Here is a 27,292-nt window from a genome sequence, read left to right as displayed (position 1 = left end):
TCATCTCGGTAAATTACGTCATCTCGGTAATAAGGATGACCACCGGTTACTGACTACTAAGTGTATAGGCATTGTGGGATCCAAAGATGAAATGTTTTCTTTGCGGCCTAGGCCTACCTCGCTTTAAAATTAAAATCCATAAAATAGACCTCCCTTACAAGCCAACTAACCGCCCCCAATTGTTGGCAATCATGAAGTCAAAAATCCATTTCAGTTACCGCTAGTTAGGTAGGTACTGTACCGGTATACTATTCATTGGCCTCGCTACTAGTAGGATGTCTGACTTTGGCCCTTACATAAGCCTTGTTTCTTACCAAAAAACTGAATTCAATAGGGCACCACGGACGGCTGCTATTGATTTAACTTCCAGTTCCAACTTCTATTTTTAAGCCAGGACCCGATTATTTTGTCTGTATTCGATTATCTTCTGTTCTCTTCTTTTCGCACCAAAATCTACGGTTCGGTTATCATCAATGAGAGCCATGCTTTAAATTGTGCGTCGAATTAGAACTTTCCATGCCGAATCCATCCACGTTTTACGCACCGTATAGAGAATTAATCCTTGAACTTGTGTTTATAACCTCGGAGGAGAAGACTCACACGCACATATGCAGCATTGCCGCACAGACAGAGAAAACTAGCGACCGCTTTGTGAACTAAAACTACATGACGAAACGACGATTCAGTAAAAATATTTTCAGATTCAACTATACGGTACTCTAAAAGCGTTATATATATATATATATATATATATATATATATATATATATATATATATATATATATATATATATATATATATATATATATATATATATATATATATATATATATATATATATATATATATATGTGTATTATTATTATATCCATTATTAATCACATTTATTCTTATATATTTATCATATATCTATTATATCTTTTATTAGAATAATTCGAAATAATTTTTCTATATGAATTTAATGAATGCCATGAAAGCTTGAAGCTTTCCTAAAAGATCATTCCAATTGCTTAAATATTAGGCTTAACATGCTTAACCACAGCATCCCTCAGTAATCTTATATCGATTATTAACTGGTAACCCTTCGCTGGACGAATGAGAACGCAATTTTCATTTCATTCTAATTACATAGGCTAGACGTAGGCCTACCTGTTTCTTATTTCGACGGTTTCAGAAATTTTAAACCATATCCATTTAGATTCAGCGTCACGATGACTTCAACAATTTACAATTTCTTGAGTTATTAAAGCTGTGCATGTAAAAAAAATGAGGGCCGACTGTAAACCTATTTGGTGTAGCAGACCCACGGCAATCATGTTCATGTTCATGATTCTCCCCCTCGTATGTTTGTATTTGTACCTGTAACTTAATAATTGTAGATCCGTTGTTTGTTTGTTTGGCTTTACGTCGTTCAGATTTTGGAGCAATGATTTATTCTGCATCCTTATGGACCGCTTACTATGTTCAGTCACCAAAGCCTACAGCCACTCCACAGTTTACCAATGATGCACTATCCAGATCTTTGGGTTAGTCTTGGAAACCCACAACCCAATTGACATAAAAGCCAAACGAACAAACAATACAGATGGAATATAGCCTAAGTAGGCTAATCTGCCTCTCAATCTTCCCACAGATCATAAATGACAATTGTTTTTTAAATCTTTCAGATATCAATTTTATTGATCTAAAATATAATCATTAACGAAAATACATTCTTTCAAATCAAATCAAATATCGCACAACAACCATGCAAATGCTCTGACAATAATAATTACACAACTCTGGATCATTGTTTCATGTTTCACATGATTCATGTAAAAATATTGACAATAATTATATAGAACTCTTCTCAAACTTCTCCATCACATTAATCCAACAATTTCCTCTGTATCAGGGTTGATGTCAATATCGTAGAAACATGGCCGTGTTGGCAAACCAGGCATTGTACTCATCTAAAATAGAAGGTTTGCAAGGAAATGATGAATTCACAGAGTAGCCTAATGAAACAGCACTATGTTCTAAGTCCATATAACGTCACTTTTGGGGCAAAACATGGCATTATAACAAATTTTGCAGTAAAAACAAATGCTACCAATATTTTTATTGAATATGACTAAGACCTGGCAAAGATTAGTTAGCATTAGCACTAAAAGGATGGCGTTATAATGGAATTTGACGGTTAACAGTTGCTGTTGAGAAATTGCAAAGGACCAGTCATTAGAACGCATTGCTACTTACTGTTCCGACTAGTGGATAAATAAATCCAGCGCCAATGCTTGCACGGAGATCTCGAATTGGTAGAGTAAATCCAACTGGCCGTCCAACGCGAGTAGCGTCATGAGATAGAGACAGATGAGTTTTCGCCATGCAAATTGGCAGATCATTGAAGCCCTTGAAATAATTTACAAAACAAAAATGACTTTCGAATACAGGACATCGCGAGGTAATTGCATCAGTTAGGGAGCATCTAAAAATTTCTATAGTTCCGTCGATTAAAATAACTGTCTAATTGGTTTTAAACCCCCCACCCCCCCTTCGATTAGACACATGCCAAAGTTGGAACTATTGATTTTTCTAATGAGAGACCACAGACAAAGATAAGACATCTCACGAGTGTATGTCGATCACAACTTTTAATTGAAAAATTGAATAGCAAAATTACAAGTGGAAAACCTATTAAACTCTAATAGAATTTATAAACAAAATTAAATATATCTAAAATACCAACAGCATCTAAAAGAGAGACGTTACATCAACTACGTGTAATATATTTGAAACTGCAATTCAATTCACTGTTATCTTGCACCGCAATAAATCGATAGTTCGGCAGTCGTGATGAATCCGTGGGAAGCCTCCACCCCCGCCCCCTTCCGCGAGTTATTCTAATTGAAGAAACTACCAAAATTTTGAGATGCTCCCTTAGTACAATGGATCCTCGTTAATGTGAATCTTGTGAGCAGTGAAACCATCATATCAAACAGGTTTCATATTATTTATTCAAATGACGATTAATTTCAATGTCAGAGCCAGTATTGTAGTCTGAAATCATTGTAATGAACAGATTTCGTTTCGCATTAACAAGGTTCGATTGTATCTGCGATTGAACAGGTTTTCATTTTTTCTACCTGTGTTTTGTAACGCTCCAATTTCTTCTGAGCTTCTTCTGACAGTTCAATGCCATCAGCGCCATAAACTTTGCGAGCAATAAGTTCAATTTTTTCCTCAAGCGGCAACTACATTGTAAAATTTATACAAGATAGTAAGAGATTTAAATTGAGCGCCAAATACCGACCTGAATTTTCGCAACTCACCGTGACATCGTATAAGAAACTGAATTTCGACGGCTGTTCACATGCACGGTCCAATGCGTGACCGAGCTCTACAGCACCAGCGCCACCTTCAGCCCAATGATTGCATATAACAGCATCAAAAGCACCTGCTTCGATTGCCAACTTCTGTACTAGTTTCAACTCTGATTCAGTGTCTGATCTGAATAAGTTTTAAGAATTTAACCATAACTAATTGTTTTACTTAGGGTAATCGTTTTTGATACGGATTAAACTCAAAAACCAAACATTTGATTATTGAGTGTGTTCTAAATGATTCAGTTCATGTGCTTGATTGAAATTAATGTTGAGAATAATATGCAATATCCGAATCAAGCCATTCAGGAGTAAGGGGATTTGTGACTGCTGCGCCCAATTGACTCGAGTTCACAAATTCGTCTTTGGGATTTAAACTTACGAAAATCTATTCACAGCAACCACAACAGGAATTCCAAACATCACAGCATTTTCTATTTGTTTAGAAAGATTGGCACATCCTTTTTCTAAAAGTTCTAAATTCTGAATAGAAAAGTACAATGAACAAATAAGTAACATAAAGCATGACTTTATACATGTATAGTAGAATTGACGAAAAATAATCAATCTTACCTCTTCCCCATAAGCAGCTGGTAGAGGCATTCCTGCGGTCACCTTCGGTCCCCCACCGTGCATTTTCAATGCACGAACTGTCGCTACAAGAACGACGGCATTGGGAACAAGACCCGAATAGCGGCATTTTATGTTGAAGAATTTCTCCATTCCAATATCTGCTCCAAATCCAGCTTCAGTCACTGAAAGTTAGGAATTACACATTAGTTTAACCCTTATAGTGCATCTACACCGCAGCGCAGTGTATAAATCAGTGATAGATTTTGCTAGTACACCGCACTGCAGTGTATTGATGTAATTAGTAATTATTTCTCTTGAAAAATGGCAGCATCTGTCAAACATAGTGAAATACTGGTAACTAACGATACACCGCGCCGCGGTGTAGACACACTATAGTGGTATTCCTGTTATTCAACACACTAGGGTTAAAAATTTTCAAATTATCTCCAGCACTGACCAATATACCCAGTTACCACAGGGTATTAATTAGTCAGCACTGAAAGGGTTAACTCAATTCCTTTTTGCTAATGACTATTAATCAATCCAACTACTTACCAACATATCCATCCTTTCCAACAAGTTTAAGAGCAATAGCATCAGCAAGAACTGAAGAGTTACCATGTGCGATGTTTGCGAATGGCCCTGCATGTACGAAAACTGGAGTTCCCTAAAAGCAGTCAATGATTTTAGACACCAGAAACAAAGTGTACAGGACTTCGAAATGCATATTTGAAACATCATGGTGTGTGGTGATTACGACTTTCACCGACACTCAGTTTGACTTGAAATTTGGATAAATCATAATATACGCCAATAACGAAATACAATAACAAAGATCTTTAATGTATGTCCATAAGAAATCATGAACACAAATTCAATGGCAAACATGTGTTCCATTCCATGTAATGCACTGATTACCTCTATTGTCTGCATCAAATTTGGACGAATCGCATCTTTCATCAGAACAGTTAAAGCACCTCCAATACCCTATAATTTAGGTAGAAATAAAAGGTTCATGTTAATATTGACTGTATTGAAATAGAAGCTATAGAGATGTATTCATCTCCCCCAGAAGACTTGCATATTTAAATCATGGCCAAATAACTTACCAATCAGAATAAGCAGTTTTGAATATGGGAATATAAACATTTTAACTTAACTGCTTGGTGTTAATACTGCAATGTAGGCCACAAATTTAAGAGAACAATAACTCTCATTTGAAAACACTAAAAAGCATAAGACATACCAAATCATCTGCAGTGACAGGCACACCAGCCTTACTACTAGCAACCACCATCCTTCCCAGACGGGCTCGCATATCTGCCAAACTGGTTGTCAGAGCCAACACGGCCATTATTTCACTAGCAACTGTAATATCGAAGTTTGTATCTCTGGTCTTGCCCTGTTCCGTGGGAGACTTACCAACTGTGATTAGTCTCAAGAAGCGATCATTTGTATCCATAACTGAAATATACAAGGTTAAATACAAAGAGCTGCAAAGCATCGATAACAAGTTTTCTGGACAAAGCTGTAGCGAAAGAATCAATATTTTCGTTTCGGTTCAAACTTTGGAAAGTATTTTGTGGATTCAATTTTCAGCCAAATAAGAATATTTGAAATCATTTAGTAGCGGAAACAAGGAACATTCAAAAACATCAAACAGTTTAACAACTGCACTCTGCGCGGAATCATTTTCTAGGATTTCAAACCAACACGACAATTGAAACGTTAGTTTGATCTAAGAAGCTAATGTGCCACACATTTAGCAGTTCCAATATATTCTATCTGATACTCATAGATCCAGCCAGTGTCATGCTGTCAGGATAAGAACTTATTCATTGATATATCATTTACCTAAACATTTCCTAGAAATTGTACCAATCGGCCTCGGAAACAACCAGTTTTTCAATTTTTCACCCCTCAATCAACTTAGGCCATTATAAGCCGACAATGGAGGGTCTTTTGACCAAAAATGTCTACATATCCAAGGCTACCTCGAACTATCACTCATTAATTAGTTACCTCTTTGCCACGTGATCGTGGACGGATCAATGTCCAATCTTACGAATTGGTGAATCTCTTCTTTGGTCAACGAAGCTGGATCCTCTTTCTCAATGCCCAGTCTCTACAAATATATATGAAATCATGTAACAGGCTAACACATTATAAAAGAATATAATCCATTAAAGTTCAATTCCTGTTAATTGTCAACAAGGATTTGGCTTTAATGGTGGTTGGTATCAACAATTAAAATACCGGGTACATGTAGACGGCATAACTACGCCATATTGGTGGATTAACACAATATCGTACACATATATGACCCACGAAGTTTATATATTCCCCGATAATCTTTTTTTGTTATCCATGGCAATGATCAGGCCTATGTATGGAGTCCAGAGGGATTCATAGCCAAAGACCAGCGCCTAATGCTCACTTATCCACGTTAGTAGTGACAGTGATATCAATTCTACAGCGACCTTTCTACTGATACAATGTTCAAGGCGCTTTCCATTAAATCGGTATTATACAACTCTAATGCTAACAATGTATCAATCATTTCTCCCTGAGAAGTAACATCCCAGCGACTACTACAAGGTCAGGTACCCACTGACACCTGGGTGGAGAGGCAATGAAGATAAGTGTCTTGTCCGACTTGTTTTTTTGGCTTTAATGGTGGTTGGTATCAACAATTAAAATACCGGGTACATGTAGACGGCATAACTACGCCATATTGGTGGATTAACACAATATCGTACACATATATGACCCACGAAGTTTATATATTCCCCGATAATCTTTTTTTGTTATCCATGGCAATGATCAGGCCTATGTATGGAGTCCAGAGGGATTCATAGCCAAAGACCAGCGCCTAATGCTCACTTATCCACGTTAGTAGTGACAGTGATATCAATTCTACAGCGACCTTTCTACTGATACAATGTTCAAGGCGCTTTCCATTAAATCGGTATTATACAACTCTAATGCTAACAATGTATCAATCATTTCTCCCTGAGAAGTAACATCCCAGCGACTACTACAAGGTCAGGTACCCACTTACACCTGGGTGGAGAGGCAATGAAGATAAGTGTCTTGTCCGACTTGTCCGGGGACACTAAACTAATGTACAAATTTGAACACACGACGCCTGGCTTCCGACAGTGAATCCCGCTGACCACTCGTCCATACAACTTCACAAATATTCGTTCTCAACTCTTAGTATCTAGGTCCCAATGAGACACTGAGCAAGATGGGGGTCTTGAACACATACAAAACCAATGTACTTTCAGGTCTACTTTTTCAGTAATCCCAGTAGGGCCATTTCACGCTATGATTACAGTACAGATATTATTATTACGAACAATTTTGACACCCTATCCATTTTAATGCCCCTTCGAGAAAATCACCTTTAATCTGTCGAGCTGTACGGGGGAGAATTCGTGAGACGTCTTCTTTTTCGGCACCAACCTTCTAAAGAGGGCCTCATCGCTTTGTGTCGATTCGTGGAACATACGAGCATCGATTTGTGCCGCAAGCAAGTTGTTAGCAGCCGTTATAGCGTGTATATCACCGGTCAGATGTAAATTGAATTCATCCATCGGAATCACCTGGGAATACCCTCCACCAGCCGCACCACCTAGGCAAAAAATCGAAATTCTTAATTCCATGCACTCACAAGTGTTTTTTTGATATACATGTAAACAGCAAAGCGTAATTAATCTATATATTTGTTGGACTAACAAATTCAGAGTAAAAAAGTGCTCATTATTTACAGTCAAATTGTACTAAAATGTACCATATGTAGAATGACTTTCAATGCAGATTGCTTCAACAAACCAGATGGATTTTTTATGATCTTTCATTACTTATTTCTAATTAATCTTATCTTCCTGTACTTGAAAAAAATTTGGATTGAAAGCGTTCTTGTGTATAAGTGGATATGAAGTAAGTAATGTCTGGACCACCAGCAGGAGGAAAGTTCAGATCAACGAAAACCAGCCTGGAACTGCATAACTATTTGACATTAAACTTTAGACTCCAGGAATAAGAATATTACCTTTGATGCCAAACGTAGGTCCCTGTGAAGGCTGTCTCACGCAGGCAAATACATTCTTCTTCAGATGAGCACCGAGAGCTTGACACAATCCTATAGTTGTTGTACTTTTTCCTTCGCCGAGTGGGGTGGGTGTTATTCTGAAATGAGTGCAATCTAATGAGCGCAAGTTTTTCTACAGTTTTTAGAGGTTTTTCCTTGTTTCGAATACGCTTTTGAAGTACAGTGAAAGTCCATCATAAAACTGTCCTGTTAAATCGCAGAGCCTACTCAACACCTATATTCTTTTGAGAACTAATACACTCATATTAAATGAAAATACCATTGTTTATAATGCCATGTTTGCTTTAACGCCATACTTTTCATAGTCATCAGTCTCGATGATGGCCTTAAACGACAGGCTTTGACTGTATAACATATACTCATATGAAAAACATTTACTTACCCAGTAACAACTACATATTTTCCATTGGGCTGATTTCCCAGTCTTTTCAAAATGTTTAGCGAAACTTTCGCTTTTTTCTTCCCATACAAATCAACCTCTTCTGGCAATAATCGAATTTCTTCGGCTAGTTCGCCGATGTTTTTAGGAGTCTGAGCATTTGCGATTTCAATATCACTAAATTATAGATGAAATAGAGAACATACTATACATAAACATGCACTTAGGGAGAAGTTTCAAGTATATGTATTGAGCAGAATATATTCGACATGCTACTCAGCTCTGATATCATGCAATGATTCGTACCTTGGAACAGGGACTTGAGGCTTGACAGAAAATAGTGACAACCGCCACTGCATTGACTGAAAAACAAAACTCCAAATAATCCATTTATGTGCATCGTTTATAAGCGGGTCAGGTACAGTAATAATTTTGACAACAAACCCCTGGTAAATAAATCAATCAAGTATCTTAAGTATATATAAACAAACTACACTATCTTCAAACCTTATCAGATTCCATAGCTCGTTTCGCTCCATCGACTGTATTACGAAGTAACATCGCCACAGTCATTGGGCCGACACCACCAGGGACTGGAGTGATCCAAGACGCTTTCTCTTTACATGATCCATAATCACAATCACCGACTAAACGATAGCCGCTTTTCTTCGTAGCATCTATAAAAATAAACGTTCTAATCTAAGTTCAAAACTGCTCAAATATTTCGGGCCCCAGTTTCTGCTCATTTGACATTAAGTTGCTAGGTGCTAGGTAGAGTCTGTTTAGAATTCTATTAATTTCATATTGGATATGTCGCTATAAGTTTTCAATGATTGAATAATTCTTAAATTTGTCCATTGCACATTATTCATACCCAGACATGAATACATTGGTATCTATCTTTGTAGTGGCTTTCACCACAATTTGACATCTTTAATACCGTAGTAATTTAATTGAAAATGAACTAAATTTTAGTTTTTAGCTACCATTCTGATTTTTAGTATATTTGGACATTTCTCAGGAGTATTATTGAATTCTTACAAGAGTAGTAACTATTCTCAAATTGAAGTCAGCTCTGCACCACAAATTTTTGTTGTATGATAACCTTGCAGGCAAGATCAAAACGCTACAAACCTGGTAAAGAATTGATGCCACAATCGATAACAACGGCTCGTTCTTTTATCCAGTCACCTTTTACCATTTGTGGTCTGCCGATCGCCACAACTACGATATCAGCTCGTCGTACCTTAACCCCAAGAACAATCGAGACATTTAGTGAATCGCTGTGATCTGAATCATTAAGATCTTCCAATACTTATCTATGTCTGAACTTATTACGAAAAATAGTGTTTTAATTTCCAGCGAAAAAGATTCTTCAAACAATTCAAATATACCTCTTCTGCCAAATCCTTAGTTCGTGAATGACAAATTGTTACTGTTGCATTATTGCAACGCAACAAATCCGCCATTGGCGCTCCAACAATTTTACTTCTTCCTAGAACAACAGCATTTGCGCCTTCAATTTTCACACCTGCAAAAAAGATGCATAAAAGAATAATAAATATTCGAACTAACAATCTATGACTACGCAGACTAAGCTATTAGGCCAAGTTCCTGTTGCAACACTAAATGGGCTTATGTTATGAGATTATTATAGAAATCTATTTGATAATCTATAAAAGTTGATGTATTGGTAACAAGTTAAATAATTCGTTTTGATAGTCAAGAGGTACTTCTTGTGTCCCCGTGTGAAACTGAATTAACCAGTAACCAGCACGACAAGCAGCCAATCAATGTAATTGCCAATCAATGTAACGTTAATGAATGTAGTGATGATGAATGTCGCATGACCTAATCCTAGGGGAGTTACCCAAATATTTTTATACCCCAAACAAAGACTACTGTAATATGATATTTGAGAGAATAGCTCAATGATTAGCTTTGCCTGAAATGTTTAGGACAATGCTGAAAATGAATGGTATGATATGAAATAAAACCCTATAGCTGTGTGATATAAAATCAAGCTTGCTATACACTAGTAATATATTCCTAACAGTGATAAGGTTTTTATAGTGCCATACTTAACAATCAAAGCTACATATCAGTCAACTCTAGAAACTTTCATAACAAATAGACAATTTTTTAAGTTCAAAGTATCAAATTCAAAAAGCCTTCAAGTTCCAATAAAATTCAGAAATTTGAGTGAAAAATTGGAGAGAATGGACCATGAGAGAGGAGGCTATAGCAGACACCGAAATCAGAATTCAAGACAAGAGCAAATACACCTTACCTGATCTCTTGATCAATTCTAAACATCCACGGGGAGTGCATGGTACAATACAGCTATCCAAGTCTCCACGTGACAATTTTCCAGCATTAGCTTCTCCAAGTCTGAAGAAGTAAATGGAAACTGTAGTTATCTTGGTAGGAAACAGCTCTTCGCAATGAGTAGGTCCTAAATCCTTATTAATACTTGTAGGCATAATGTTGTGAAATGATAAATCTAACTCGACAATTTGATCAATGGCAAAGGACAGACATCAACTGAAGAAGTTTATTTCTGAACTGAAACACAAATATTAAACATATTCAATACGGTAATCATCGATCTTACAATATGTGACACATGATAGCTAACTGAGACACGTTGTCCTTAGATAGACCATAGGGAACGATTGTAGGTAAAAATGCCACCAAATTTTGCAATATAGGAAAAAATGCGACCGGTAAAAATGCCACTTTTTGTAAGGTAGGAAAAAATGCAACCAGAAAAACATTATTTACATACAAACATGTATATAATCTGGATAGGAAATGTCTGAACATAGACTGTGGAATTTTATCATCATCTGTTCATTTCAAACTGTTGAAAATTTTTTTCTGGTGGCATTATTACCGGTGGCATTTTTTCCGTATACCATAGGGAACTACTATGAAATCAAATTTCTATATAAAATTATCCAAAATCATCTGTATTTGTATCTTGCATATGAAACATAACTGAATTTTCATTCCTTACCCACAAAGTTGAAATCTAGATTTGTTTTGAATGGATACAAAGGGATTCTTGAGAAAATTCGCATATCTAAACTTTAATTTTAAATAACTAAACTATGATCTAGACCTACAGCTATTTGAAAAGCTTATCTAATCTATTTTCAGAGAACATATATAAATCGAATATCCATGTAACTTTTGCCCATGTAGATGTAACTTGTGCCCACTTAGCCATTGTGAGTTAGATATATTGATTAACTTAATTACGATATGAATTGATCAAATAATAATTGATATTAGAATGAAAAAAAATTCATCATACCCATCTACATCTTTTTCATGGATGATTGCATTCGTCACTTTGTGAACATCAACAGAATTTTTACAATCGAGAGGCAGCTGAAAGCAAGTCAGATTTATGATTTACAGTTTACTTAAATAACCATTTTTTAGGGTTTGTTATGTTCAATTTGATGATATGCAATTTTTGCCTAAAATTTATTCCAAATGGCTTAAGATACTTCCGAAATGCACTAATTCATTTCTAAATTTCTTTTGTTTTTGGCGTACCTGTACGATAATTCCATGAACTTTATGATCAGCATTCAGTTCAGCCAGTCGATTCAAAATCTGTAACAACATGAATAAACATAACGAGGGGTCCAGGGACACCATGCCTACTTGGGAAATGGTTTCAAATGCTCAACAATCTAACAATTTCAATATTCAACGCCCCCTGGTGACCATATACAAAAACCAATGTACACATTCCTTTTGTCCGTCCATCTCCTCGTACCAGTCTCCCCACCTGACCCCCTCATACCAGTCTCGTACCCAACCCGAGTGATGGACGGACAAACGGATGGACGACGGATGAAAAGTGAATGCAATAGCCTGCTGGGACTAAAGTCCCAAGTGGGCTAAAAATGCATCACTCATCAATTTTTGAAAATGTTATTGAATAGCAGAATAATAAAGAAATAGAATCCTGAACCCAGTTCCACAGTAAGGCATTGAGATTAAACTACATCGTCAAATCATCGAAAATGAACTATCTTTAACTCAAAGAGCTAACTCACAACTGTGGAACTGAGCCATGGGTGGCAAGTTTATTGGTTACAAAAGAAAAGATGTCTCGGATCTGCTGATAGCAGTTATTTCCAAAATAATTGTCAGTTTGCAGTAACACTACCTCACTTCATCCCAAGAGTCATTGATGTGTTCAGTTAACACATTCCGCCATATTTATCAATTATTTATTCAAGTTAATATATGAAAACTTTATATATTAAAATGATTACTCTACTTGAAAAACGGCACCTTGTAGAATGGAAACTATGAATCTTAAGGATCAAATAAGGCCGCCAATGAGCCATCATAAATGCAAATTACACCAAAATCAATAGGGACCTTAAGCTCGATGCTATACACTTGGTGTATTAAAATGAACAATCGATTTCAAAAACTGCACCCTATAGAAAGGAAACAGCCAATTATTTCGGGCTGGCACAAAACATTCAATACTAGTAATAATCTAACAGCCCGAACCTATTTTCCACTTTAAAAAAACTTTTAAAAAAACACGTTTTGTTAATGATATGTTAATCTTCATCAAATGCGAGGCCTAGCATATAATTGAAAAATATTTTCATTTGTTACAAAGGTCACATGTGTCACAAAGGTCAAATGTGCTTTAGCATATCATTAACAAAAGCATATGGATGTAAATTGAGTAATGCCACCGCATTTGTACATAAGTGCATATTGATGTAGGGCCTACATGTATATAACGGTATCAGGACATGCCCCCAATTGTTGCGTTCAAAAATTCCAAGAATCGCCAGCAAATATCTGCATTTCATTTCCTTTAAAATGCTGTATAACTTAAGTTCATCGAACAAGGGGCTGCAGAACTATATGATATTCAATCTAAACTTATGTTTTAAAAATGAGCGCAAATCATCGCAACAATGGGGACCTCGAGGGACCGCCACAAAATGGCGCCTAGAAACTGGAAACTTCTTTATTCAAAATAGCCAACAGTGTGCGATTTTGAATACAGCTGTTGATAAGGCTTGTATTTCATCATCATGTGGCTTAGCTGGGAGGCCGTTGACGAATGATCCTCTGAATGGTAATCGAAATTAAGTTAGGCCTAAATTTCATCTAGATTTTTTAGCCTCCCTCTACATCTTGTGAACAACTCAAGATTGATTTTTCGAGTTCATAGCACAATTTTCGTTCATCATTCATAAAATTTGAAATTTTAATTGAATCTCGAGAAAAAGTCCAACATCGTCGCAACCTGGTGGATCCTTACTTACCACAAGCGAAATCATTGATTGCTACACTACGGAGCTCACAATCATCACCATCGGACAATTCTACCCAGAAAAAATTTATCTGAATGTTTTTGGAAGAACTGTTCAAACTGTTTACCTCACGTTCTGTGATATCATCCGCTAGTTTTATGTGTTCAGCGTGAATGCCACATTCTTCGGATGCTTTCAGTTTCATGCGAATGTACACATTGGAATCATCTCGGTTGCCGACTTGTACGATTGCAAGACCCGGTCTGAACGACGAAAACTCTTTCCGAATAGCTTCGACTTCGGTTTTCAACTGTCCACGAATTTCCCTTTAAAGGTACAAAGTAATGTCGTTAGTTATTAACTAACAATTTATTTTGCAATACCAAATGCAATGTGGCATCTGGCATAAAAACTGTGCCTATCTTGAGACAAAAAACGGCCAAAAACATTTTGCGACAGCTGACGATGTAAAGACTTGTTGCCCAATTTTGATTGTCGGTTCGAGTCTTGGTACTTTTCATATTTTTTTTATGGATCTACGATTTCCTTCTAAAATTTATTTTATTTCTTAATATCATTTCATATTTATCAGTGTAGCCAGCAATTAATTCACCTTAGAGTCTTGAACTCAACATAAAAGTTATGACACCCAGTACCAGTCTTTACTTCCTTTAGCTGCTTCAAGCGTCATCACTAAATTTGTGATTTTTGGTAATTTTTTAAACAATTTTTGACTCTTTTAGTGATCTCTAGCATTTGAAGTGAGGTTTTATCGAATCAACACATTGTCAGGATGTCATACTTAAAGGATTACGCGTCACGATCTAAAGTAAGTAAAATATCACTAACTAAAAACTTGAAACACGTGATTTTCTTTGCAAATGAACTAGATGGCGGATTTAGGTTCCAATTTCCGGTTCTGACAAGCGCTATCAAACGAGTAATTCAAGAACTTGAATTTGTCGACATCCCGTAGGCTATTATTGCACACCATCAATCTATCATAATTCTGTGACCGGCATCACGCCCATTTCGCACCTTGTATTGATAAATCGACTTGAAAAATTTACCAAAAATCATTCGATTTACTAATCCTTTTTTGTTTCGGGTTTTGCTTAACCGAACAAGATTCGATTCCATAAAAACGCCTAGTGTTATGGTTAGGTACGGGTAGCCTTACGTAACCATATTATTATAAGGCCAAGCCAAAATGAAAAGGGGGACAGAAACTGCCAAACAACACTGCAGTCGCTTCATCAAACTACTTTCAAACAGACCATTTACAAAATGTCACGCCTAATCAGCCACCCAGGTAGACATTTTATGTCACTGATACTTACAGGGCAACTTCTTTACCGCTTAGAACTTCAGCCATCCTACTATAATATTGAATTAATGAGTCGAACCAATACGCCCCACGCACGAAATATTGAGTTGAAGCTTACTAAACCCGGCGGCGGTCAAATCATGTGTGGCATGAAACATCTCAGCGCGCACACCATGCGTCTATGTGTAACTCGAAAATCCAAATCTCTTCATGAAAGTGCACCCTCCGAACCGTAGCCGTCTCGGCCCCATCAGGTGCGAGTCCCTGCCGAGGAGAGGTGAAAATATGGTGGCCTTACTAAAAAAAGAAATTTTCGACGACTAAAAGTAAAATGAAAAAATTGATTACATTGGCCCATTCCTTGGTTTTCTCGCGCAGGAATTCAAAACATTTTGTTTTCTCGCGCGAGAAAACCAAAATGTTGTGTTTTTCTCGCACGAGAAAATCAAACTTTTTGGACTACCGCGCGAAAAACAAAAACAAAAAATGGGTTAATGTAAACAATTTATCGCGCCGGATAAAGGCGTACAAAATATTAGTTGTATGCCTTATGGCCCGAATCAGCCACCATCACGAGTCGCCAGTTTCGTGTCCCAGACAGAGATTAATCAAAAATTCAGACAAATAGCCAATTCACGACCTTTGATCAAAATTGATTATTTCTGCAAGAAACTAATTGTTTTTATAGAATTTCGAGAAATTTGCAACAATAGTGAATTTTTAAATTACTGTAGCCTATACCCGATGTCCCCGTTACAGTCCACGTTTTTCTCTCAAAATTATTATGACACCTCAGTGGCGTTTTTAAATGCAAAAATGTGTGCCTATCTGATAAAATGTATTGCGTACAAATCATGACAGAAAAAAACTTCTATTCCGTAAGATATGTTAATGAATTTCAATTTATTCAGGGAGGGCGTCCGAAAATATTTTCGTCTAATTCTACTAATGAATTTAGAAAGATTACACATTTTTCCATTTGAGTTTGAGTTATACACTCGACTAAGGACATAGAGTTCAGTGAAATTGAAAGGCTACGATCTACATGTAATTTTGCAATTAAATAGCACATGCTCCTCACAGACGCGGATCCAGGGGGTAGCACCTCGTGGGGCACGTGCTATACCCTCTAGGTTTTCAGTTGGTCTCGAAAATCATTCCCGTCAAAAATTCGGTACACCTGAGGACGTCGAAAGGCTCCTTTGGTTGAAACAAGCTCAAATGCTTAGAAATCTCATCGGCGGGGTTTTATTTTTAGAAATTTTCGTAGGGGAGGGCCAACAGACCCCCTTTCGTTACGCGTGGGTAGTGCCTCTTTGTGATAATCATTGCCCTTCTTGTCGGGTGCTACCCCTCAATATAAGCTCTTGGTCCGCCTCCGCCCTCGCAATTACAAGTGTTACCGGTGCCTACACACCCGATCAGACCATGGACGTCACAATCTAGATCTAAATAAATCTAAGGCGAATTTATCATATCAAATTAAATTTGAAAGTAAAATCGTTTTTATCTTGACATAATCAAATTTGATTTGGTCTAATTTTTGACGATTTAACACGGTATCAAATTCAAATCGATTTGTCAAATCACCTCCGGATGTGATTTGATACGATTTGAAGATGGTGGACTCACAAATTTCTTTTCGGAAACTGATAAAAATTGATCAAAACTTCTTAAGAGAAAAGAAACTCATTCGAAATGATATTTCAAAAAGCGGGCAGTATTTTCTTCTCAGCAGTTTCGAACAAGTCGTCAAATTCATCCTGTTTTGCAAATGTTATTTGATTAGATTAGCAATTTATTATTAGGAAAATCGCCTAAAAATAATGGGATAAATTCGCCTCTAGTTTACGTCCATGACCAGACCCAGCTTTTCAGCTATGCAGCAGTGGACTGCGAACGAGCGGTGACAAAAGTTCCAAGTCTTGAGGATGATAAGATATAGTTCAAGTTGCCGAATTTGGTTTTTAGACTAGAATAGAAAGTGAGATGTAGAAAGTATAGCGACTGTGGATAGCATTAGAGATTTCTTTGTGCGAGAATTCGAGGATTTTTAGATAATTTGATCTCTGATTGTAAGCACTATCAATACAGTGTGTCCCAGAAAATGGTTCCTCCGAAACGATTAAATATCAGTAGGATATCTCGGCTGGTTTTCAAGGCGGACCTTCACTTCAAAAACAGACTTGATAAATGAAATTAGGCTGTTTACTAATATAACCAGAGCCGGCGAACTCACTGAAGTTCCACCAGGACTGCGAGTGGCCCGTAAGCCCGAATTAGCCACCACTGAACTGAAGTTTGATCTCTGAAAAGCGACGTTTCGTCTATGAATTCTGGTATTTGATTTCATCATGTAATTTGCTGTTACGTGCCATTTGCGGTTGCGGAGCCTTGTGGGGCTGACTGTAGGCGATTGATTTTACTTGTCAGTTAATTGTCAGCCAGGCAGTCGAATCAGTGCGGACATCACCACACTTCAGTTAGTACCATACAGAGGCTATGTGCCCTGGATATAGGCCTAACACATTATTATGGTTTTTCTAATGATCTGCAATCTGACAATACAGATGATACGAGTCCCATGTTCTACCCAGACATTAAGGCGAATCTCGGTGAATCAGAAATCGTGCAGTTGGAGGAGAGACTGAGAGGGCTGATTGATGAGATGGTAAGCAAGCTTATTCGTTATAATGGGTATTGATTGTTTGTTGTTGATTTTGTTTTAAGCTATTTTTTTGTTACAAAAGAGCTAGGTTATTTAGACTTATCGAAATGGTTCAAAACAAAGAGTAATCATTTGAACATCTCTGCGATAACTGCTGCGAATTGATATTAATGCTGAAATTTCTCATGTGAAATCTTCTTATATCGCTGGATCAATGAATGAGTCACTGATGCGCTTGTAGTAGGCCTATACTATATCGGCAAGGTCCAAAACTAAGAGGCAACCACTATATTTGTCTTAGTTTTACGGGGAGAACTATTGAAAAATAATTAATATATTTGAATTTCTAATAGGCCTAGGTATTATTTTAGACATACCCTACAAGAGGTTTTGAATTGATTCTGATGAAAAAACTTGTTTCAGATGAATGCTATTGGCAATTACAGATATGGGGCTTAATGCCCCATACCCATTGAAATAGCTCCCACATATCACATCGTTAAGGAATTAATTTGCAGCTGGCTCCCTACACAACATTTGCATGCATTGTTAGAGTGTGTAGGCCTATAAATCACGATCACTCGTTACTATAGAAACAATGCTGTGACAAGCTCGACTCCAGAACTAGTTAGCATTCAAATGGAATAATGCTAAGAAGCTAAAATGATAGCCTCTATCATACGGAGATGATTAGCCCCTGCCTAATCAGTGAGAATCTAGAATAATCTAGAATAATATAAACGGTTTCTGTCTTATTAATGTAGCACTTGTATGAATTATTCTATTGTCACCATAGGGTAGAGATCTGAGACTTATTTACCGGTAGATATGGATATACGGAGGTTTTTTTATGTCAGGCAAATTGTTGGCAGCCTATTCTTGCAAAAACCAACGATGTGTTATTACAATGAATAAGTGGAAGTATTCTAGATGGGCTTTCAACATGAATTTTTATGTCACTGTATGCAAGCAGAACTCACAGCCATAACTGGGAGGAGGGGAGCATTCAGTTGTCCCTGCAGCTAAATGGCTGATCATCTTGAGTAGTATTTTCCTATGATCTTTTTTGAATGATTTACGAATAGAAGGCAGCCGATTGCGAAAACAGCTGAAAACCTTATCATTCCGTAGAGATTATTTCCTATGTTGCTACGTAGGATTGAACGCTAATGTATGTTAGTTTTACATTATGAATCATGAAGATATAAATCATGGATAGACTGGGCATCGTGTATAGAGCGAGTATAAGCGCTCTGACATTAATGGCCTGCACCACATGTCACGAACATAATACGTATCAAAGGGATGTTAACTAGCAATTCTGGGCTAACGAAGAGTGAGTTGGCATCGTATGTGATTCGGCGCTTATTAAGCCTGCTTTTGTTATGCCGATGATGGGAGTGATGTGAAAATGGCGTTTACCATGCTATGTTTGTTTTCATGTATTTTCAATCCGTTCATGAATAATTCAGAACCCTGCTGTTTGGATGCACTCGCTAGTGCGTTCAATATGGGCCTGCTTGAATATTCTTCCAAATATTTGGGGCTTCACCTGTGCTTATAAGGACAGAAATTTCTAATAGAAAATTAACTGAAAAACAAATGACTACTGACATACTGGTAAGTAATTTCGTTGATTAAAGCATCGTAATTAAAGCAATCGGAAAACTGACAACTGTCTTCGCAATAATGGAATGGATTTTTAATAAGTCCCGTTTCAACTGATGACCTGAATGAAATTATGATCAAGTTTATTGGATGAAGAAATTTTTCAAGTGAATTATTGGTCGGATATTTTTTGTGTCTGGTTGTTTACGATATTCAGAATTTTCACTTGCCGCTCTATTTCCTTTCACATTTATTTCAAATTTTTCATTTTGATTTAGGACTACGTTGAAATTGTAATGACGAAATGGAACATCATTTTTTTGACACATTCAAGATTTATCCCTGCGAAAGGGGCAGTGTTATTATTGTGTGTAAGATGTGTGTATGATTAATGAAAGATTACATAACAGTTCATATAGGGAATATTTAAACAGTATTTGCCGACAAGCGCCAAGTGGCTATGAAGTATATATAAGTAATGGTAATCAAGTTTGACTTTTAACTGGTCCGTGCTTGAAGGTCCATGAAGGTGAAGTATCACGCTTAAAACATGGTACCTGCCTATCTAAAATTCCCAAAATTCAGTCTTATTAAGTGCAAAATACTAAGAATTGTCGACCTGCAATTTTTCAAAGGCACTAATTCATAAGTATATCAGAAAATTTTGGCGAGTGACCCCCTAAATTATCTACAATGTCTTGGAATGATCTTAGATTTTGGGATAAATGATTTGTAGGAGCCATGTTTAAGATCCTCTGTATTAGTCGTCTCAGCAGTCTATCACTGGAATCATTTCTCATTTCTGTTGGTGAGTTGGCTCCTCCAGAACCAAACAGATGAAAATATTTGAGGATATCGTGTTAAGGTGTAGTATTTTGTGACGCGAATGATAAAAACTGTGTTAATAACACTAGCTACAAGTCGGACACTGAGGGCAGACATGCTATGAAGCAAACACAGTTATAAGGTAGAGATGCAAGTCTCACCCCTGCAGTCGGTATTTAGAAAGGAAAGTCAATACATCGTACAAAAATTGAGCTGTATGTCTTTTTTTAGTTAGGGTTTTCATTCTTCAAGAGAACAAAAGACGTAAAAATTCCCTTTAAATCCCATTAAAACATCTGACTTGATACATAGTTTAAGAGTACAGTATTTGCGATCAGGGTGACTTACGCCGATGGAAAAACTTCACCTTGTTTTCGCCGCAGCAAAGAATTTCGATGGCTTTATGTTTGAATTTGTTGTTCGTGAAACAGTAGAGGAAAAAGTTCAAGCACGAATCTAAAATCGTCAATGATATGGAAATTTTGCGGAAGTACATCGCCTCTCGTAGCGTGATGTTCGTTTCGATCCATCCGAGCATGATGACCCGATCGATTATTCCCGGTAGTTCGCACGCCGTGTACGTAATGACGACGGCTATCGACATTCGAATCAGTTTGCTCTGTTCGGCGGCGTGTGACTGACTGATCGACGCTTTCTGCGTGAATAGTTTTCGACGACTGAATTTCTTGACAACGAACGTTACCATAAGCACGGAATTGATGACGAGCAGCAAGCTGACCGGCGTCATGAAAGTGAAGAACATCGCCGATATGTTTTCCATCACGTATATTACGAAGAATACGTCCCACATTTTGTTGAACACGGTTTCGTGCCATTCGACGATGTCGACCCATTTCACGTTGCAATCGACCGGGCGGGGGACGAAGCGCGGTAGATAGTAGAGCGAAAATGCGGCGAACGACGCGACAACGATGAACGATATGTGTGCGTTGACGACCGTTCGCGTCCAAAGCGCACGCGACTTCAATGGAAATAAAACGATGACCATGCGTTCGAAGCTTAACAAGACGACGATCCAATTCCTCCCCATCTGCAGGGTATAGTAAAGCGGCTCGGCTATTTGAATGATGACTTTCCCATAGTGGTAATCGTCGCTTCGAAAAATGATGTCGCCGAGCACGATGTATACGTACGTCGTTCGTATCGGGTACAGAGCGGTGACGACGAGCAAGAACGTTAAATCAAAGATCGCGAGCACTCGTACGAGGTAATACGAATCGCTCTTCGGCATTCGTCGCAGCGTGCTTATCGTCAGGCTGTTGAAGAACACTCCGAATATGCAGAACGTCGTGTAGGCGACGAGGTAAAGATAAACGCTGAACTCGTATTGGAATTGTACTGGTAGCTTTCGTTCGATCTGGCACCAATTCAGAGTCGTCGTTTCGACAGTCAAGGCCTTTTCATTGCTCGTGTTGTTGCCGCTTCCAGAATCGTACGATGTCGCTGTATTAGTACTAGAACCGGTGCTTAACGAAGTGCTTGTCATATTTGTCGCGGAGCCACTTCGCAATGAAGCGGAAGGACAACGCCTCCCGTTAATTAACGTCGACTTTCAGATCACGTATACATGATGTATACCTGATATGGTGTAGCGATCGAGATGTGGTGGTAATTAGTTTAAAAAAATTTTAACTTAAAAACCTAATCCAAAATCGCAAAGCTGATTTTGCAAACCTGATGCTTAAATTTCCATAATTGTATATTCCCTCATTTTCTGTAGCCGTCAGCAATGTTAATTAAAGTTCATTTTTGCTTTGAAGCCATACTCGACTGGTTTTTCGCCTTTCACCCTGCGGTGATAATATAGTGAATGTGTTGGGGTTATGTTTGATTTTTCTGCATCCTGAGTTATACCTGAAAGATTTGATAAGAAGGAAGATACGTGGTCATAATAACATAAATTTTTTTTATGGTAACTTGTATGAAATTTGATGGACCAACAATGGATAGCAACTGTATGACAGTAAGAAGGCAGATAACCAATTTAGTGATACTGCACTAGGCAGTGTTTATGTATTGAAAAATAGTAGCGAACAGGAATCTTATTACCAAATTGAACTGATTACCGGATAGACCGCTACCGATTCAGGCAGAGTCTACTGTACTTATTTTCTGATTTTGACTGAGAGATTTTAGGCTGGCTTATGAAATCTGACTTATTCATACAATAGTTTATTCCGAAATGGGACTTTACAAATTAACCACTGTCATGTGCATTTATCCTAATCATCTGTACTCTGCTGTACCATGTCTGTCCCCGCTGATGTCACCTTATTACCGTCATCATAATTAGCTTTTTCGGTTTTTTTCTTCAGGTGACCTGCATTCGCTCAAATAATTCTGTCCTGCATAACCACTACAATCGCTTGTTTCCAATATGTCACGAAAGACTGATGATGAAGCACGGATGTATGATTTGAACGAATTGGATAAATCATACTGTTCAGAGGACAAAAGTGAATGGATCGGATGAATCGTGAGGTTCAGAGGATGGCATTTGCTGAACTAATCCTGTACTGCATAACCACTACAATCACTTGTAGCCAATCAATCACGAAAGGCCGATGATGAAGAAAGCATACGTATGTATGATTTGAACGGGGAGGAATCGTATCGTTCAGAGGATGAAAGGTGTCTGTATTGTATCTGAGTGTAGGTAATTATTGAATAAGCATATTGGATAAGCAATTATTGATTAACTATTAATCTGCAGTCTGTTTAAAAAAGCGTTTATCATAATGTTTTAGATGGAAATTCATGATATACGGTAAAAACACACCTGGTCAAGCCGCTACTATTTGATGTAATGAAATAAGGGCTTCGCTGGTTCATTCGTCCAAGTAACTGGTGCCAGGTGCTATGCATTACAACATAAATGCCAATGATTATCTAATCAGCTATGAAGAGGAAAATTGTCTGATATGTTAAAACCTTGAATCTGTAAGGGAGCATCTCAAAATTTCAATTGTTACTTCAATTAGAATAACTCGCGGAAGGGGGTGGGGGGGTTAAGGCCTCCTGCGGATTCATCACGACTGCCGAACTATCGATTTATTGTGGTGCAAGATAACATTGAATTGAATTGCGGTTTAAAATATATATATATATATATATATATATATATATATATATATATATATATATATATATATATATATATATATATATATATATATATATATATATATATATATATATATATATATATATATATATATATTACAAGCAATAGATTTAACCGTCTCTCTTTTAGATGCTGTTGGTATTTTAGTTATATTTGATTTTGTTTATAAAGTCCATTAGAGTTAAATGGGTTTCCCACTTGTAATTTTGTTGAAATACACTCGTGAGATGTCTTATCTTTGTGTGTGGTCTCTCATTAGAAAATCAATAGTTCCAACTTTGGCATGCGTCTAATCAAAAGGGGAGGGGTGGGTACTGGTCAAAACAAATTAGACAGTCATTCTGATTGACGGAACTATAGAAATTTTGAGATGCCCCCTTATCAAAACTGTGGTCTAAAATGTTTTTATGTTAATAATTTTGGTTGAACTATATGATGTTGTGTCTGTCAACAATTTTGATAGATTCAAAAAATTTATAGGATATGGGATATGTACTTATGGGATATGGTAGCCGTACCGAATACAGCAATAACCGGTTTTCTGCCTAAAACATCTAGGCTTGATATACAAATTAAAGTAAATTATTTTTAGGGTGAAGTGTATTTCTTGTAATAGTCATGGCCCAAACAAATTTTTGTTTAGTTTAGCACTTACCTATACGTGATTAAATGTTAACAATGAATTAATAACCATGCTCGTGATTGTCAATGACAGGCCTGTATTTTTAAGGTGATGTATTGTCTTGCTAAGTTTAGTGTAAGTGTCAATTGCAACATTCTCAGGGGTAAATCATCAGGTTTAAAGAAATCAATTACTTCATCATTCCCTAGCTTCATTGGGATGTCAAGGGTTTCATCCATGGGATGGATAAGTAGTTTAATTCTATTGACATGTATCACCTTATCGAAAAGTTTTTTCCTATTAATGTTGTGTACAGTGAATCCCACCTCCGACTTCCTTTCAATTGATACATAAGAGCCATGGAATTTGTATTTTCAAACAGATTTTGGTTGTTGCCAATATTGAGTATTCTATTGCTTAAGCCGCTTGATGTGGTTTTCTAAGGGCAGAACATTCAGGATTACTCTTGTTCCCGAACCCACTTAGCTTGAAGGCGAGTCCCATTTATGGAATAAGGCAGTCTATAGTTTGTTAACCGCCCTATTATATTCTTTGTAGCTTCATTTATATGTTAATCTCCTGAGTTAGACAGATCAAGCTTACCCAATACCACTCACGAGCGAGTACATCTTAATATAGAAGCGTGCCTTTAGCCTTCTCATACCATCCCAATTTGAAAAATCCGAGAACTGCTTTTTCACTATGTACATCATCTGATGTTCTTCCTGAACAATTTGGTGGCCTTATAGAAGTGACGTCTGTGTTCGCTAAATAGGCACTAACTACCTCGAGTTGCTCCAAAAAATGGTTCTGGAGTAATCATAGTGGCCATACTGGTACCCCAATTTTTTCAATCTCGACAATCAACTTAAATCGTCCCTTATTTCTAAACTATATGATTATCTTATCAACCTCTTTTGTATAGACAGCTCTAAACTCTATAAAGAACCTCACCTAGCTGACCAACCATTTTGTTTAACCAAGTTTTAATCTTTCAATTTCTATCAAATGGGCCCTATAACAAATTTTCTCTTTTTTTACCACAAACTGAAAACGTGCATGTGCTATCTTCTCTTTAGTCCATGTACTATCTTCTCTTGCGAGTCATGGTCCATGTTCTATCTTCTCTCGCAAGAGTGCATGTGGTCTATGTACTCTCTTTCCTCACAAGTCATGGTCCATGCACTCCCTACCCTTGCACGTAATGGTCCATGCACTCTCTACCCTTACCTGATTGCTGTAGCAAATACTCACATTCAACTAACCAAAAATCAATAGCAGCTCACCTATATTAAAATTTATATTTATTGATATTTTAATGCACTCAGAGTATCCCCAGTTTGTCTCCTGCCTTCTTAGGTGGCTGCAAAGCCACTGTCCACACAAATTATAAACAAACACTCATGGACTGAAGAATAAAAATAGAAATACACATCAGGGTACTAGCCGAAAACAAAGACTTACATGTACTCTCCTCCCCATGCAATTCATGGTCCATGTACTATCTTCGTTTGCAAAACATGTGCCATGTACTCTCTTCCCTTGCAAAACATGGTCCATCTACTCTCTCCCTTGCAAGTCTTGGTCCATGTTCTCTCTCCTAGCAAGTCATGATCCATGTACCCTCTTCCCTTGCAAAACATGGGCCATGTACTCTCTTCCCTAGCAGGTCATGGTCCTGTGTGTGCAGGAGTATTTTCTTTAACAGGACGAATAAAATTTAGATGTAAGTTCGGTATAAAATTGCCCATCGTCTGTTATAACAAAATAATCGGGTAAACCGGATAGTAAAGTAATGTGTGTAGTCGAAGAATTATAAGGAACTGGAAAAGCCATCACATTGTACAAGCCGAAAAAAGCCTTAGTCAAGGATAAAGGAATATTGATGGTCATATATAAATTATTATTCGTTTTAGTGAAAATATCCTGTACCTGATAATAAAAAGCTAATTCATTGTGCTGGACATTGAAATCTGCAAACTTTGCCTGAAGTCCTTCCCTAACATGCTGTCACCAACGGGATGTTTGAATTTCGCTTGAGTGAGTGAAAATACCACAAAACGTCCGAGAAGAAAACAAGGCACAGCACACAGAGTTCCTGTCTTCAGAGTTATTTTTATTCGACGAATCTCACAGCGTTCTCTCTATTACACGAACTGATCTCAACAATCTGAATATTTCTAGCGGTATCCCAAACGGTCCAAAATCCCCAGTATATTCAGTCAATTCCCCCAACCCATCTCATTAGCGAACGAAATTACCAAAACCCATTAATTTCTCGTTAGTGCAACAGCAAATATTTACAAAAGGAAGTTATACGTGACAGTTTCCCATTAAAATGTCACATTACTTTGAATAACGTTCTCCATCAGCAGTTGTTGCTTGCAGAAGTTAATATCTACAAGCAACTGACACGCATTAGTCGTAAGGTTCAATCTTAGTACAAACAAAAAGTTATATGAAAGCTGACGCTGGCAAAGTTTGAAAGTTTTATCACGATGAAGGTAATGGTATCGTTGGCACATAGCAGCGGAATAAGGCGCCGCCCTAACAGCGGATATCGAATTAGAGCATGAGTATAGTTGTTACTTTATTTTTTTAACTCGAAACTTGATCGTTACGATTGGCCCAACTGAGCAGGTTTTCCCAAATGCAGTCGACGTTTTCTACAGTCAACTCTTCGGTTGTCGACGACAAAATAATCTCGTCGATCTCCTCAATGGTCCGCGACAAGCAAGGACTAGGGGCAGGCTGCTTCTCCAAAAATGGGTCTAAACACTCGCCGGGTGAAAGGTCTAACGGCCGGTCAACCGCGGACGCGCCTAAGGACAGTTCCCGTGGAAAATTTAAGACGGGTGTGCCCATAGACCCGCCCAACAATGGGTCCGCCGCAGACGTGTCAACCGCTGATGGTTCGCCCGCGGAAAATGGTGTTACAGATAGGTCTATCGGTTGCTCTGCGTCGAATGGACTTATGTAATTACCTATTGGCGAACCAGGCATCACAGAACAACAGCACGAAAAACTCGAGCCGCTAGAACAGGTCGAATCAGCCGACGAAGGCGGCCGTGTGTATGGTTCACTTGCCTGTATCGGGCTACACCGGTTTGAATCCGTACCCGAAGGACTTACGGTCGGGAAAGGGAACGCCGAAGTTGGGCACGTGCACTTAATTTCGTCATGGAAAACAGCTAACGTCGGACAATCACAATACAAACACCCGTCCGCATAATCCATGTCGGACGACTGAGAATTCGTCCTAGTACTGGCCGCGGAGGGTGACTGCACAGCGGTTATCTCGGTAGGAGCTGCAGGCACCCGAATAGCCACAAATTATAAACAAAGACTCATGGACT

The 27,292-nt window shown here is 37.7% G+C and overlaps 2 protein-coding genes and 1 long non-coding RNA gene across 3 annotated transcripts in view; 1 reads left to right on the top strand and 2 right to left on the bottom strand.

The window, feature by feature from the left end:
- Nucleotides 1-585, bottom strand: part of LOC141903828 (sodium-driven chloride bicarbonate exchanger-like) — a 43,424-nt gene extending 42,839 nt beyond the window's left edge. The window contains exon 1 of the mRNA XM_074792166.1: nt 315-585. The gene's annotated coding sequence lies outside the window, so the exon portion shown is untranslated. The remainder of the gene's footprint in view (nt 1-314) is intronic.
- A 1,092-nt stretch (nt 586-1,677) lies between these two features.
- LOC141901572 (C-1-tetrahydrofolate synthase, cytoplasmic-like) lies at nt 1,678-15,202 on the bottom strand. The gene is made up of 22 exons (XM_074788901.1): nt 15,082-15,202; nt 13,869-14,067; nt 12,000-12,059; nt 11,752-11,828; nt 10,723-10,823; nt 9,827-9,963; nt 9,567-9,678; nt 8,940-9,109; nt 8,739-8,794; nt 8,436-8,609; nt 7,994-8,130; nt 7,344-7,573; nt 5,959-6,061; nt 5,183-5,400; nt 4,855-4,923; nt 4,492-4,603; nt 3,937-4,118; nt 3,746-3,846; nt 3,313-3,490; nt 3,127-3,234; nt 2,240-2,392; nt 1,678-1,953 (listed from the first exon to the last, which is right to left on the bottom strand). Exons 1-22 carry the CDS (start codon nt 15,114-15,116, stop codon nt 1,864-1,866), a joined length of 2,802 nt encoding a protein of 933 aa, XP_074645002.1. The 5' UTR covers nt 15,117-15,202; the 3' UTR covers nt 1,678-1,863.
- A 2,317-nt stretch (nt 15,203-17,519) lies between these two features.
- Nucleotides 17,520-23,191, top strand: LOC141915261 (uncharacterized). Its single transcript, XR_012620931.1, has 3 exons — nt 17,520-17,739; nt 22,506-22,846; nt 22,938-23,191. It is a non-coding gene; the product is annotated as an uncharacterized LOC141915261 (long non-coding RNA).
- The last annotated feature ends 4,101 nt before the right edge of the window (nt 23,192-27,292 follow it).

This window comes from Tubulanus polymorphus, chromosome 1 (genome assembly GCF_964204645.1).
Source record: "Tubulanus polymorphus chromosome 1, tnTubPoly1.2, whole genome shotgun sequence".
In the NCBI taxonomy this organism is placed as follows: Eukaryota; Metazoa; Nemertea; class Palaeonemertea; order Tubulaniformes; family Tubulanidae; genus Tubulanus; species Tubulanus polymorphus.
Note: the sequence above shows the minus strand (reverse complement) of the source record. Positions and strands in the feature narration are given on the sequence as shown.

Excerpts from the sequence above, each read along its gene's own strand:
- LOC141901572 (XM_074788901.1), bottom strand. The coding sequence starts at position 15,116 with ATGGCTGAAGTTCTAAGCGGTAAAGAAGTTGCCCT. Across the intron at positions 8,795-8,939 it reads GAGCTATGGAATCTGATAAG|TCAATGCAGTGGCGGTTGTC; the intron begins GTTTGAAGATAG and ends TTTGTTTTTCAG. Across the intron at positions 3,847-3,936 it reads CAGCTGCTTATGGGGAAGAG|AATTTAGAACTTTTAGAAAA; the intron begins GTAAGATTGATT and ends TTTTCTATTCAG.